Source organism: Neopelma chrysocephalum, unplaced genomic scaffold, assembly GCF_003984885.1.
Source record: "Neopelma chrysocephalum unplaced genomic scaffold, ASM398488v2 Primary Assembly neopelma1_142, whole genome shotgun sequence".
NCBI classification, from domain to species: domain Eukaryota; kingdom Metazoa; phylum Chordata; class Aves; order Passeriformes; family Pipridae; genus Neopelma; species Neopelma chrysocephalum.
Genome location: NW_020897804.1, coordinates 1 through 15,555, shown reverse-complemented (window position 1 = coordinate 15,555; position 15,555 = coordinate 1). Strand labels below are relative to the sequence as shown.

Sequence of the window (15,555 nt, the reverse complement as noted above, 5' to 3'; positions counted from 1 at the left end):
GACCACTCGGCAGGGTGCGGGGCCGCAGTTCCGCCAATAGCGGGCGGGAGGGGGCGGGCGCTGCCGTGCGCGCTGCCGGCCGGCGCTGAGGTGAGCGCGGCGGGCCGGGGGCTCGGCCGGGGGAGGGTGGCGGCACCGGGCCCGTCCCGCCCGTCAGAGAGCCCGGGTGGCAGGTGAGGGGGGGAACGGGAGCGGAAAGGGGGAGGGAAAAGGGAGAGGGGAAAGGGAAAGAGGAAGGGGAAGAGGAAGGGGAAGCAGGCGTTCCCGGCCGCGGCGGGGGGAGCGGGGGCGATGCGGCCGCTCCTGCCGGTGCGCGGGGCTGGGCCGGCGCCGCTCCGGCCTGGGAACGGTGCCCGAACCCCTGCCCCGGGCGCGGCCCTGTCCGGGAGCCGCGTGGCAGGTCCGCTCCCCCCCCGGGCTCGGGGGGCTCCGGGGCCGTGAGCGGCGCTGCCCGGGGGGCGCGGGGCGGCCCCACCGCTCCTGTCCTGCCCTACCCTGCCCGTCAGGGCCGAGGTGCGGGCACGGCGGGGCTCCTGCCGGCTCTGCCCCGTGTGCCCGGGAAAGTGGGTCTCCTCTCCCGCGGAGGAACCGCAGGGGCTCAGTGGATGTAGCTCCCTGAAGTTGCCGCTCTCCCCCCCCCATATGGTATGACAGGAGGAGGGGAGGGGAATGTTTCTCTTCTGCCTCAGCGCCCCCCCTCTGCACTTCGATTACAGGATGTGGAAAGACTCAACTGTTTTTGTTTTCCTTTCTTTGTATCTGATTTTTGGGACGGTTGAAAGTAAGCTATGGCCTCTCAGAGAAACTTGTGCAAGTAAGAGCAATGAGGAGCTTTTCTTCTGGCCATTGTCCATCTTTCGTTGCTGTTTCTGAAACAGGACATCTGACCGATGGAAAGGTTTGGTGTCTTCTGTTCTGTGGGTGTTTTGCTGTTTTGTTTTTCTTAGGCTGCTCGTGAACATACCATACTTGTCTGTAGATGTAGCTGCCTGCTTGGAGCAGGCAGGCTGGTGTATCTCTGGTTGGCTGGTTATCTCTCATGTTACTCTGTTTATAGTGCCTCTCACCAAGCTTTTGTAGTGTGGGAGTGTTTGACCTAATTTGGATAACACATAATAGATTCAACTTCTGTTTCCAACTGAAGTTGCTGTAGGGCATCTGAGAAAAGGGGAGCATCTTTAAAGGTGCTGGAAGTACAGGAATAGGAAGCTTTGTAAGAGTAAAATATCAGATTAGTATTCTCTGTGATAAAAAACATAAAAATTAAGACTAGCACTTTGTGATTGGCATGTGCATCTTCTGGCCACGGAAATCTTGTTATGCAGCTGCATCTTTGATACTGTGTTTTCTGTTGTTAGTGTTACAAAGAGACATTTTGGGTAGAAATGAGAAGCAAAGTCTTAAAGGCGTGTGATAACACCTTTTGACATATTTAGTGTACACTGGTTTTGTCAGCTGTGCCTTGCACATTTCCAACGTTTGGATTGACATAATTGCTTCCTTCAAGTAGGTACTTCAGTGTATTTGTTGTGTTTAGGATGATTATGAACTAAAGTCTTGTTTGTGTTAGTCAGACATAGGGAAAATGTTTCTTGCTTAAGACAATTTGCCTCAATTCATGCTAAGGACGTGGGAGACCAAGACTTTATTTTCAGAGTGGTGCAAAAAAGTTTTCAGTTTATGTTGTCTAGAGAATCAATTATTTTTGAATGGTAATTCAAACATGTTTAATTAGGTCAACTTGAACTCAGTGAAAGTGTTAATTTTCTTGTGGAGGAAAAAATGTAACAGAAGACTTAAATGAGGAATAGGGGTAGTTACCACTCCTGGTGTAAACATTCTTATTTTAAATGGCTTGACCTTTATTTTTCTCAAGTATCTACCTGTACAGAGAAAGGTTGGTGGATATAGTCTTTAAAATGCTGTTTGTTGTGAGGTCAACACTGCTTAAGCCCTTGGGAGAGCTAAATGATAGGAACAATAACTGCATGTGCAGAGCTCTGCCTGTAAGGGAAAGGGGAGTGGCTTTCTCTAGTACTGTTATCATCCTGCAGTGGTGCAATAAAAAGTATGTAGAAGTTAAAAGTATTTATTGGCTTCCTAAGTTGATCTACTAAGTTTTCACATACAAAAAAAAACAACCAGTCCAGCTGAAACTGTGAGTTAATGAGGTCATTGGATGTGTAGGGGTTGAGAGGAAGGAGGTTGATGCATTACTCTTTGTATCAGCCACTCCTGGGAGTCTTGGTGCTGGGTGGTTCCGTAGTGGCTGCTGGAAGAGGAGTGTATGGGCCTTATCATTTAACTTGTCCTCTCCAGTCCTGTGTAACAGATTGTGTTATTAAATTGAGTGGTCCTGATGTTTTGAAAATTGTAAGGAATTCCTACTGATGAGCGTATCTCTTAATGTGCTATGTGTTTACCTCTGTTCCTGTGCATTACTAGACTTGACCTGTGGTGTATTTCCTGTGCATTGCTAGACTCGGTCTGTGGTGTATTTAAGGAGGCAAACTTTATTTTCAGTATGCATTCTTACAGTTCAGGTAGTTAATGTTCAATGAAGTTTCCCAAGTAAGCCAAGAACATGTGGAAATCTGTAGTTCCCCAGAAGAGGTTTGTTCTTGCAAAACAGAAATGTTGCGGACTACTTCCGCGGTCTTAATAAATTCCAGTAGTCTGATTTTCTTTGTAAACATGACTCTCCTGAGATGGGTTGTGTTGATACTGATGTGCCTGGCTATGGTGCTTTATTTTGAGGTGGTTTTACAGTGATGAGCTTCCCTATGGGTATAATTCTCAACTTTCTTCTTCAAAGCAGCTTCTGAAGAAGTTAAGATTTGAGCCATTGCAGGTAGAACGTTTGTGCCTCATATGTACTCTCTGCATTAATTACAAAGAAAGCCTACTGTTGGTGGTGGAAGATTCTGAAAATTAAACCATCTTGTGCAAGTTTCGAGCTGGCTTCCTGCCAAGTCTCCGAAACTTGACAACAGGGTCTGCTTCCCAGAGAGGGAAGAAAAAAACCAAGCAGCCAAAGCTATAGCAAAAATATATATTTTACCTATGAAACAGATACATACAGGGAGAATATTATATACCTATAACCCCAGAAACCCCAAATAGCTTCCCAAAGGGAAGAGGGGAAGGGAGAAGGGAAAAAGGACAAAATAGGACAAAAAGGGACAAAAACAAAACAGGTCTACACAATCTAAAAACCCAGTAACCAGCAAACTAAAGAACTGGCAAAATCTCACCACTTCCCTTGAGAGAAGCAGGATGGCTGGACGCGGCCCAGCACTCTCCCCTCACACGTGGCAGACAGCAGCAGTCACCGTAGGCCTCAGCTCCAGATAAGCCAGACCAAGACAGGGACCCACCGTTCTCGAACCTCGCCGGAAAGGAAGAGAGCGAACTCTCTTATCTATGCCCTATTTATACCCCAGGTTACGTAAAGGAATGGCATGGAATACTTCCTTTGTCACTTTCCTAGTTCCTTCCTGGTTACAAGCTGGTCTCCAGGAAGGCCTAGACTGAAACCATCACACATCTAAATAGCAATCATGCTCTCTGTCATTTAAGTCAAAAAGTTGTTCTGTCTGCTGTTGCCATTGAGGTCTGATACTAGATCCTCTGAGACATTTCATAGTAATCCTGTAAATAATCTGTTCCTTGATATCTTGTTAAAGAAGTAAGCGGATATTTAAAGTGAGTAGGGTGGTGTTAGCACAACAGGTCTTCTATTGTGTATTACTTTGGTTTTCTTTTCACCATAACTTGAAAATACAAGTTTGTTTGTTGGTTGGCTCCATTTTTTCTTCTGTTTTAGCTCTTCTTTGGCATTTAAGCCACTTGTGGCCAAAGAGAATCTGTGCAACGTTTTTGTTTAGAGTCATCCCAGGTGTTCCTCCCATGTTTTTAACCCTTTCTAAAGATGCTTTGTCAACAAACCATTGCACTGGGTTGTATTCAGTGTTAAATCCTAACAGCACCAGGTCTTGGAAAACCTTCTGGGTGTTTTATATGCAAACTGGTGCTGTCTGGTGAATACAATGAGCTTCTTTTTTCTTTTATCAGTGCAGTTATGTCAGTGTATCAGGTTGCTCCAAAAGGTTCTGTTTTAAAACAGTTCTAAGAACCTGTAATTAAAAATAAGCTTATATAAAGTTAATTTCTTTGTAATCCTCAGGTATGTGTACCAACTAACATTTCCCAGCTTTTTAAGATCCCAAATATTTTTTCCAATTCCATATCTGAGGAGAATCGAGGAAAACGTCCTTGACTTTCTTGATGAAATAAAACTTTTAAAAGAATCCAATGTCCTAACTTCCTAATGTACCTCATGTGTTGCTGTCTCTTGTCCCTTTTGCTGTGTGCAGAAAACTACTTTGCCCAAGTTATTTTTCATTTCATTTGTACCTGGCTGATGAAGATGGTAGCTTGTCATTCAGAAATTAGTTTGAAACAGCACATGTGCCAGGCTTAGGGATGATTCTCTCCCTTGCCCCCATCCCTCATCCCCTATGCTGTGTCCTCCTCCTTCACCTCCCTCTTCCCTTTGTCTCCTAAAACCTCCAAACCCATTAATAATAATTGTGTGGAACTAGGAACTCCTATAGCACAAAGAAAATGTGCTCACAGAACAGTCCTGCTGTTCTTTTGGGTTTGGGTTTTTTTTGTATGAGTGCATCATTAGGCATGGTCTTGTTTTAAAAGTTCTTGTCCTCTATCCTGGAAACTCAGTAAAGTGAGTCAAATAGGCTCTTCACAAGAATGTTGGTAAGGTTGACAGAAAAGCTTTCTTTCTTAACAAGTGAAATGAAATCTAGACCTTAAGAACAGTGTGAAGTGTTCAGAGAGAGCTCACACTACCTGGACACAGAATGTTGTGGAAAGGAATGCGTAGGTGAGTCCTGCATTGGGGGAGCAAGAGACAAAGTCAGTTCCCAACTTTCTCTGAGCCTTAGTCTTCAATGTCCCAGGTGAGACAGAAAAACTGTACTTGTCAGTTTAGATTCCTAAAAGGAACTGTTTACTGAATAGGTTCGTAGTAGTAGGAGGGGGTGTTACACATAACAGTTCTGAAAATGAGATCTACTGTGACCAGAATCTGCCTGTGGACTCACTGAGCATTAAGTCTGGCATGTAGTAAATGATTCAGCTGGGGGGAAGAGGGGGAAGACATGTTGACTTTAATTGTGGCTTTTGTGCCAGTTTTAAAATAAAAAAATGTGAGAATATTGCTGAGTGGTGTGTTGCTTAAAGCTATACATAAATGTAAATATTACAGTTCAGTGTTAACGGGTCTCTTAAGAAAGTGATTTATGAACTAGAGAGAGTAAGTTCAAGATGAAAAAGATCAGTCCGATTTCCTTTAATTCAAGGTTAGGATTGACCACTGGTGCTGTTCCATCTCATTATTCCACTGCATGGTCTCAGTGTATCCTCATCTGTGAGTAGGCTAACAGCATGTGTGCTGGTCTTTGCAGTGAAAATCAAAGTCAGCTCAGGAAGACAATTCAGCAATTCTTGTTTAATATAATTGTTTTTTTCCTAGCCCCTCCACAGTCTCCCCTCACACCCTCCCCCAGTTCCTTGTTGTGTGTTGGGCCTGTGGTAACTGTACCACAGCCGAGCTCTGAGATGGGACCTTCAGTACCCTGGCAGTTGCTCAGAGCTGCCTTTATGCTTTTCACCTCTCCCCCTTGGCAGGTAGCTGGGCACACACACCTGCAGGCACCAGAGCAGCTGTGGTGAGCGCATGTTCTCCTGCACATCAGCAGGTATTTTGAAACTGAAATTTCTCTGCTCCACTTGCTTTAGATTCCTTCTCAAGCTCTTTGGCTCCCAGCTGCTGGAGTCTGAAGGTAGGTTGGAGAAGAGAACTGCTCATCTGGAGTTTTTGGTTCTCTGAAGATGGGTGCTTATGACACAATTCCCAGTGATTGCTGCCCACGGACATTGCCTTGAGAGTCAATCAGTTGCTTTTGTCATTGGGATTCCTTAGTATTCTTCTAGTTTGCTGTCAAATTCACTTATTCTGGTGTTTAGTTAATGGGTAAGAATGACTGAGGCTTCAGGCTCAGCTGCAGGTGTCTGAGGCTCAAATACTGAACTCGGGGACTTCCCTCCCCTCTGGCTTTGGGCGGAAGCTGGCGACTCAGGAATGGGAATCTTGGAGTGGGAGTATTGAAGAGAACAAGCATTGCAGATAGGTAATCTCTCTTCTCTTTGATAGGTTTGGAAGGACATCGTTCTCTGACCCTGAAAAGTCTGGACTTTTTGTCAGTGACCTACTTAAAGGAATCCAAGGAATTTATAGTTTTAGCTTCCTTGCCATTACTTTTTTGTTGTGTGTACCTCTTGATCGGTGGTTTTAGATCAAGAAACACTATGAGCACAGTAAGTATTTCACTACTCAATGCAATCCTGATTCTTGAAATATGTTTTCCATGGTACTTCTGAAAATTATTTTAAGAGTTTGTAGCTAATACACAGGAACATAAGTATATTAAATCTTCATGTAACTTTATGTTCAGTGGTAATGAAGATTTTGAATCTCTCTAGGTGCTAGCAATAGTTCAGAAATGCTTATAATGTGAGCAAAAACCTGATAAATTGTGAACTAGTCTTCTCATTTTCAAACCATCCTGATAGGCTTTTTCTTGGTGAGACAACTGGTAAGAGATCTGGGGTGATGTCTTTTCATTGATGCCATGCATTCAGGTAGGAATAACTCATACCACCATTCAATGAATGCTACAATCATTCCAGGAGTGTTGTCTGTATCCTTGTGTGCTTCCGTTGGTGTTGCAAAATCGAGGGCCACATTAATATTACTCACACAGAAAATGCTAAGTCTTTGTTCTCTCTTAGACTCAACGAAAGCGCCGTGGGGGAGCAGTTAATTCTAGGCAAGCTCGAAAAAGAAGCAGGCTCACGGCTTCTACTGCAGAAATGGCGTCAGAAGCAGAGCCAATAGAACTTGAAGAAAGTGGTAAGCTTTCTTTTGAACTTGGTAAGAACAGAAACTGCTTCTGGAGGGTTGGTGTTCAACTGAATGTGTGTTTTAGCCTAGAAAATGTTCGTTTCTAGGCCCTTTACTGTAGAGGAAGGGAAACCTAGAATGGAAGCACCTAGTGTGGCATCTTGAAATAACAAGCTACTGACAACTGGTTTGATTTAGTTCTGAGCTACGATACATTTACCACTAGCGAAAGATGAGTTGCATAGGAAAGGTCCTCAAAAGCTGCTCAAACATCTGGAAGTCTACTCTGATGAGCTGGGAGTCACTGCAGCTGCCACTACAGAGAGTGGCAAACTAAGTTTGGGAACTCCTGGGTTTGAAAAAGATAAGAAAAGCTCTGTCATTAGTTGTGTCCCATTTAAAGGGAACATGTGCAGCATGGTACTTTAAAGTTATTATTTTTTTTCTGTGTGATGAACATTCTACTGTGTCAGATGAATTGTTTTTTGCTGTGTGCCTCCCACAAGCTGTATTATCCAACAGAACTGTGTGAGGAGCTCAGCTGCTGTTCCCCTTGCATTGCAGCTTGCAGAAGACAGGGCAGGTAATGCTCTGCGTGGACTGCTGAGGGCAAAACTTGAGTGAAATGTTGGACACATTTTTATAGATAAAACGGACAGAACGTGGTTGAATCTTGGCCTGTTGTACAGTGGCAGGCAATTTTACTCTTCTGCAATCTCTGATCTTGATTCTAACATTCTGTTTTTCAGCTGGTGAAGAAGTAGTAGATCTCACATGTGAATCTTCAGATCCTGTGGTTGTTGATCTAACTCACAATGATTCCGTTGTGGTAAGTAGTGAACAGCACACTTGTCTAAATCTTGTAGTCAAATTAGTTTTCTCTTGTGTTCCCTTATAGAATCTGACTTTAAGTTCAAAATTGACTTGTCAGTGCATGGAAGCCCTTTGTTACACATAACACAGAAGCTGCTCTGGAGGTGCACTTGCAGGTAGTGATAGGATAATATAAAATACCTCTTTGCTCCAGAACCTGATGTGAATATATATCAGTCATGAGTAGTGTAACATAAAGAGATAGTTGAAGCTTTTCTAGATATATCAAAGATAGAATCATAGAATTGTTCAGGTTGAAAAAACCTCTAAGATGATTGAGTCCAACCGTTCACCCAGCACCACCAAGTCCACAACTAAACCATGTCCCTAAGCATGACATCTACATGTCTTTGAAATACTTCCAGGGATGGGGACTCAAGCACTGTCCTAGGTAGCCTCTTCCAGTGCTTGCCAACCCTTTTGGTGAAGAATTTTTTCAAATATCCCTAGTGATTTAAAGAAAAAGCCAAGGGAGAGAAGAGTACGTCTTTGACTTATTCTTATGTGAAGTGTTTAGCTGCTGCATTGGTTTGAGGTACTCCTGTCAGAGATGCCAAGCACAACTTTAGCTGACTGGGTGCATTTGATCTCATTACTCCAACAAGTCTTAAAAAAAAATCTACTTTTTTCCCCCTTTACTGCTGTTTTGAAAGCTTTGATCCAGCCAGCAGTGTGGTTTATCCTCTCAGATTTGGGATGCCACTGCTGCTATGCAAATCAGAAACAAGCAGCAGGAATAGCATGGGGGTACTTCTTGATGGGATTGTTCCTTAGCCTTTGCAAAAGAAAGGCTTCAAACTTTACAATTGCACTGCCCCTGCTCCAGTTCCACCAAAGACAACAGTGGGTTGGGGATTATTTTGTTTCCTTTCAGCAGCTGCTCTCATATGAAGCATTTATGGACATCACTGCTGAATCGGCCTGTTTGGGGAGAAAGAGGGAAAGAATCGCCTCCAGCCTGAAACCATAAATCATGGCACTGAAATGGGGGAGCAGGGAGGAAGGGGTTCAGGTGGTTCATAAGCTGCCTTTATTTCTACCCCATTGGAGCAGTGGAAGCAGAACCATCAGCATCCACTTGGTTGTTTAGAGAGCAGCAGTTAATATAATACTTTTAACATTCTTAATCAAAACAAGAGCAATAGCCTACCATTCTTAGCTTGTTTTGTTGTAACTGCTTTGCTTAACTGGTGTTTGTATGTAATACCAGGGGTGCACAACAAAGTCTAATTGTATTTTGTTTTCTCTTCTTTCCCATATGTATTGATGCAAGATTGTTGAAGGTGAGTGGACGTTTTAAAATTGGTAATGGAATTGTCTTAAATGGACTTATTATTTTTGTTTGCCTTTTCCAATGAGCTTGAGCAGCATAAATTGAAAATGCATTTAGGAAAAGGCAAAGGATATTGATAAAGCATCTAGCTGGTGTCTTAAGAGAATGAATCCAGTCTGTGTTTCATAGTCACTATCAGAGCTTGTAGAAAGTACCTGAAATAAAATACATCAAAGCTGTTTTAATTGCTTCTTACTTTACAAAAATAGAATTTCTTTAAGCCCCAAGTTGACCATAATTTTAATTAGCACTGGAATATCAGCTTTGAATAAAAAAGAAAATGTCAAAAGATTTGTTTAACCTGTATTGCAGTGAAGGAGCTTAAGGAGAAAGTGATTGTTGTCATAGTATTCAGTTTCATTATCTACTCTAACATGCTTCAAATTTTGTAGAGAGTAGTATTAACAAGTGTTAATTAACAAGTTGGTTTTTTTATTGCTTTAGATATTAAAATAGTTACAGGTCTAAGAAAGTTAATCCTTTATATCTGTCAGCCTTGTTCTGATTATATTATTAGACATGCATTAGTATGTTGTCAGCTGCTTACCTAGAATGTAGTCTGTTCTGTGCTCTAAATGAAGCAAGAGCAAGTGAAAAGTACCGACATTAAAAGTTGTAGCTGAACACTTAGGCAGGAAGATACTTTAATTTTGTGACTCTTTATGTCATTTTAATTGATTAGTGCTTGATTATTTTTACATGGACACTGGAGTTGCAGAGATAATTGACTTCAGTCTTCTCCCTTCCCTATCACACAGCAACTGTTGCAGTTCCTCACCATAGGATCGAAGCAGTTTCTGTCAGTAGGGACTGGGAGGGGTATCTTCTTTTTACAGGGGAAATTGATTCACAGGTGGTGTAATTACATGAAACATGTGACACTGAGAATCTTTAAGGTCACGTTTTAGCTGTTTGTAGGGGGAGGAATGCAAATGTTTTCTGTCATTATGTAGCAAAATATTCACAATATTTGGACATGTTCGGCCTTAATATTTAGGAAACTAGTTTGTTTAAGGTTGCTTTTAACCCAGCTGAGTATGGTCCATTTAAAATAGGAACCCTTACAGAATATTTCTAATCTCGCATTTCAAGGATAGTTCCAGATAGAGAGAGATAATAGTATAGCTAACTTAAAAAATTAAATTGCAGAGAATCAACGACAAAGGAGAAATCTCAGACTAAGAAGCCAGCGACAGTCGGACAGCTGTGTACTGAGTAGCGATGATGAAGATGAAACAAGAGATAATGATGTGTATGTGACTGAAAAAGTGTCTCGAGAACTGGGACCACTGGAAGAGGAAACTGAAAGCACTAAGTACGTATGCCTCATGACCTACCAAACATTGCGTTGTGCTTCTTTTGATAAAGACAGCACTGACTTGTATGGCCATCGCCTGACTTGTCTTTGAAGCCTTCACTTAGTTCCCTCTTTCAATGAGTACAACATCCCATGTTGCATGATGATCAAATGATACCATTTCCACTTCAGGATGAAAAGCCAGCCCAAGACAGATGTACAACTTTGTATACAGCCTTAAAGATGAGTATGGGGGTATGGCAAGGAAGGGGGATTAGTCACAGACCATAGCTCACAATGTATTGCATTTGCTTTTTATACAAAACTCTAGTAGTTATTTTAGATATGGAAATACTTTTGTTGGTGTCAATGAGGTTTGATATCACAAGACTGGTAGGCAACAGCCTGGCAAATTCCAGTAAAAATGCTTCTGCATTCCCTGCTTGTTTTGCACACTGTGCCACTTGCAGCCTTTCTCCAAGCAGCAGCCATCCTCCCCAAGGTATCCTTGCAAGACGATTGTGGAGGTTGTGCTCTTATGGCCAGTTCTTGTTCTGTCCCATGGATGTTATGGAGCCCTATCTCCCTGCATGTGAGATAGGGAACTTGCTGTTTCAGTCAGTAAAGACCCCATTGAGCAGAGAAACAGTAAAGTCCTGCTGTAATGTTTAGACTAATTAAGAGAACTTGGGTTTTCTGTGACTAGGGAAGACAAAGGACATAAGAATTGTCGTATAAACTTTTTTTAAAGTGGTTCTTCGGAGGGGGAAAAGTACAGGATTTAATGAAGCTGATGTGCTTTGAGCCTTTTGGATTACTGAAAGGCAATGTGAGAGAGAACTCGAGTTTGGGACTTCTGGGTGTCAGATCATAAATATGCCATTGAAAGGGCCTATACTATTCTAACTCATAGTGCATTTTGACAGTGGATTTATAGATGTTTAAATTTTGGTTGTTAAGTATTTCAGAGAACAAATCCCACTAATTGGATAATATGAAAAATATTAGTTTGTTTCTTCAGCCTCAGGCTTCTCTGTTAAAGACTGTGCCTTCCTGCTCTGTGTAGGTGAGGCTGAAAGAATTCACTGCTGCAGCATTTAACATTGACAAAAGGGTCCTCCCTGGTGCTGGAGATTGCCAGAGCCATCTGTAGAGTTGGCCTCATCTTCCTTCTGAGAAGATTATCATTAATTATGATTTGTTACTGAGGTGCTATTATAGCTGCTGCCTAAAGAATTTGAGGAGTAAAAATGGGAGAATTAGTGGAGTTAAATTTTCTAGGTTAAACAAGGGGTGGGTGTTAGTAGGGTTCCCTGCTTGAATTTAAGCTGTCCCATGCTTTCTATTCCTCTATGATTAATAAATTACAAACTGTGATTTAACATGAGTGGTGACATAAAGCCAAGTGTTTAAGGTAGAGGTCTGAAAGTTTAAAATAGAAATTGGTTTCAAAAGAAAAGAGCAGGAAGCTCTTTCTAATAGAGAATAATATTTAGCGGTTGGGCTAGGACATGTTCCTTAGGCAGCTGAGCTGTATCCCTTTGGCAAGTGTGTGTGCAATAGAGCAGGGTGACTGACTGCATCTTCCCCCTAGTGAAAACCTTTCCCTTAAAACAAGGAGACCCAAACTCCTTATTACGTGCCACAAACTGAGGGAGCTAAAGATATACGGGGATCTTCAAAAGAACTGTGTCATGGCTGGTCTGCGCTCGGATGGTGACGGGACATTTTGTGTGTCGGGAACGCTCGACATGCAGTGAGATTAATGGCTGCGTGTTCTTTCTTGTTCTGTTCTCTCTGCCACAAGGCCGTCTGGTACTGTTAGCTGTCCCATTTGCATGGATGTCTACTCAGAGGTAAGAGTCCACATGCTGTCATCTTTTCTGTCTTGTGGGAGGGAGAATGGGGCAGAGGGGGAGCTGCACAACTCAGTTGGCCTGTTTGGGATGTTGCAGAGATCTAACTTGAAGCACAGAGCTTGTTTTGAAGCTCACACTAACTTGTCACTCCAAGTCACTTCTTGGTGGTGTGGATAGAGGCAGAAACTTTTGCCAGGATGGCACTGAAAGATCTTTCAGTTCCTTATTATTCTAAGAGTAGAAGACAATTCCAGATATCTAAGTCCTGTTTGCCTGGTGGCAGGAGACCAGCAAAGTTGAATTCTTTACTTCCAGTGCCTGTTGTGGTTTCCTTTCTTCCAGATTGTGCAAAGTGGACGACTGATTGTGTCAACAAAATGTGGCCATGTCTTCTGCAGTCAGTGCCTCCGTGATTCCCTTAGGAATGCCAACTCTTGCCCAACCTGCAGGAAGAAACTCACTCACAGACAATATCATCCCATTTATATATGAGTACTTTTACTTCTCAGGACAGTCTCAATGGATTTTGGGGGAAAATGTCATGTTTTCAGTGCTCTGAAGATTTAAAGAGCAACAGGTTGTGCACAAATCCAAATAAAATCGTTTTGGTGTTTTTTTGGAGAACGACTTGTATGTATCTAGACAACTTTTTTTTATGGTCCAAGCTGCTTCTTGTTATGTTCCTTGTTATAATGTTTTATCAATGACTGTCTATAAACTAGACTAGCAGCCTAGACCAGGAAGGAAGCAATTAATCAATTTTCTTCTACTTTTTCTAATGCTAAAATGAGGGGGCCTGAATATTTTGTTTTTTCTTACTCTATAAATTATTCCCACCGTCACATATAGATATGGAATAGTTTCCTTTTCAGAAGACAGATTATCAATTTACCATTTAATTACACTTTTGTTTTTGTCCTGTAAGAAGTTCACAACTCTTACTTTCCTGCATGTCATCTTTGCCCAAGTAGAGTAAGTTCTGTACTGATGGCTTGTGTTTTCATAAACAAGGCTTAAATTGACAATGAAGGTTATGCAATAAAATAACCTGCTGTTGACCAGCAGTCAGGTGTTTTGAGCAGAAGGCTTGAACATGTAGATGTTTTTATGAACTCCATGAGATCTAAAGTACGTAGAAATGTTGCAACATGTACAATGTGAAAATACTTCTTTGATTGTTTTAACTCCCAAGAATTCCTGTATTTGAATCCAAACACTGAATTTATTTTCTAACATGATGAGGTGGTCTCTTGGGTTTACTGCTGTGCTGTAACACTCTCTCCTAATAACTAATGAGAATATAGACTTCTCTAGGCTTCCGAGTGATGAATAAGAAGCAAACTGTATGCTGTCCTCTTGTCAGGTGAATACCAAACTACCTACAGATCTTCTTACTGTGTCAGCTGTTCCCTGTTTAATGCTTTGAGTGTGTTTGCTTTACTGTTCTCTCTGGTTGTTACACTGATACTTGACTGGTTGTAGCCTGGTGCATAGGATTGAAAATTAAATAACCGTACTGCCGTGGATTTAGGAAGTGGAGGCTTTAGAAGGTGTTTGGTTGCAATGTTAACTTGACAGCTTTTTGAGAGAGAAGTTTAGTCACTCTTTGCCCTGAGGGTTGCCCAGCTTTCTTTAAATGTGTATTTTTAAAAAAGAAGAGAAGGCGGATATATGTCCTAGGAGAGAGAATTCCTCTATTTCAGAAGGCAAGAATACACCAGTTTATGTACTGTTATCAAGTTACTTTTTTTTCACCCCAGAACTGAGTTCTAAATGTCTACTTCAAGTCTGTTACTAAATGTGCAAGCTGATGTAGAATCCTAGATGAGCCGATACAAACAGGTTTATGTAGACAAGATGATAAAAATAGGTGTTTTATGATCCACATTTGCAGTAGGCGTATCTGTGAAAAAGTCCAGAATTAACCTTGGACACCTTTTGGCAGTTGGTTGATTATGGAAACCATTATAAGAACCATTCTGTGCCCTGGTGCAGCACAACTGTAGGATATGTCTTTGCTAACCTGTCCTAGGGATCTGTAGGAAGTCTTTAATTACAGCAGCTCTTGTAATTAGCTGTTTCAAGATCTTTCTTAAAGTTTGCAACCCAAAGTAAAGTTGATTTTTTTCTTTTTTTTTTTTAAATGAGGATGTTTAGGGATGTTTCTGGATATAGCAATACAAAGTTTTGTTCTGTAAATTCTGTCTGAAGAAATGCAGTACCTTCCCCACCCTGGTTTGGAATAGCTTTGGTTCAGCACTGTTAGCAGGAATATGCAGTTTCTGCATTGTGGCTGTAGGGTGACTCCTGCAAAGTTACACACATTCAGTTCCTGTGTGCTCCCACTGGTAATGGAAACTACAGGCAAGGACTACAGCTGTCTTAGGGTAGTGTGGTGATGGTGACGGCTGCATTTGTGTCCCAAAAAGCAGATAGTCAATGCTTAAAGCATTAACTGTGTGAAGAGAAAAAAACCAACATTAAAAGAGTCAAGACCCTTAAGGGTCACAGGAACAGCTTTCTCCAAGTAGCTTAAGAAACAAATAATACTAAATTATGGCCAGTTTTCTTTGGGTGACTGCTTCTTGAGAAAAACGATCAAAAGAGGATTTAAGGGATTACTTCTGGGGATGAGGGTGAGTTCCTTAACCATGCATCTTTCACAGTGTACTAGCCATAGCCTAAATGACTTTGCACAACTCCCTCCATGTAAATAACACTTTACAGTTAGTGTCTCCATAAATAGATTTAATTGAAATTTAGATATCATAAACTATAAAATAACAAGACAAAACATTTTTAGCTTTTGTGTACCCTGTGAAGTGCCACAAATTTTGTGCATCTCAAAATGGATATTATGCCTCAGTAAATGGAAAAAATAGGAAATTCATTACATGCTTTCTTTTTAAGGGGAAAAAAGAAAAAAATCTGAATATACTTGAGTTCCAGTAATGTTTTGCATTGGCAAGAACTCATAGATACAGGAAAAAAGTCTTTATAATATGTAGATGTCTGTCTTGCTGTATATAGTTCAATTTTTCCTGTATTTAACTGTATTCGAGTCTGTCTGCCCATCTGTGTTGGACTCTGCTGGTAAGCAAAGGTGTCTCTTAACAGGTGGAAATAAAACTCTTGGTTTGACCAATCAGAAGGACTTGTTCTTTCATCACGCTCTAGTCCTTAATTTCGGGGAGAAAACCTCTTGAAG

General features: G+C 41.6%; 1 protein-coding gene across 3 annotated transcripts; it reads left to right on the top strand.

Moving 5' to 3' along the window:
- Nucleotides 1-70: 70 nt before the first annotated feature.
- On the top strand, nucleotides 71-15,493 carry RNF4 (ring finger protein 4). Of its 3 annotated transcripts, none has more exons than XM_027699890.1 (8): nucleotides 71-173; nucleotides 6,236-6,399; nucleotides 6,874-6,994; nucleotides 7,735-7,814; nucleotides 9,132-9,141; nucleotides 10,341-10,506; nucleotides 12,296-12,344; nucleotides 12,690-15,493. In XM_027699890.1, exons 2-8 carry the CDS (start codon nucleotides 6,391-6,393, stop codon nucleotides 12,837-12,839), a joined length of 585 nt encoding a protein of 194 aa, XP_027555691.1. In that variant the 5' UTR covers nucleotides 71-173; nucleotides 6,236-6,390; the 3' UTR covers nucleotides 12,840-15,493. The 3 variants fall into 3 exon arrangements, with proteins under 3 accessions (XP_027555691.1, XP_027555689.1, XP_027555690.1); XM_027699888.1 differs by lacking the exon at nucleotides 71-173 and adding an exon at nucleotides 539-814; XM_027699889.1 differs by lacking the exon at nucleotides 71-173 and adding an exon at nucleotides 5,341-5,864.
- The last annotated feature ends 62 nt before the right edge of the window (nucleotides 15,494-15,555 follow it).

Coding starts and splice junctions, on each gene's coding strand:
- RNF4 (XM_027699888.1), top strand. CDS start 670: ATGTTTCTCTTCTGCCTCAGCGCCCCCCCTCTGCACTTCGATTACAGG. Junction 6,400..6,873: donor CAAGAAACACTATGAGCACA/GTAAGTATTTCA, acceptor GTTCTCTCTTAG/ACTCAACGAAAGCGCCGTGG. Junction 6,995..7,734: donor AATAGAACTTGAAGAAAGTG/GTAAGCTTTCTT, acceptor TCTGTTTTTCAG/CTGGTGAAGAAGTAGTAGAT.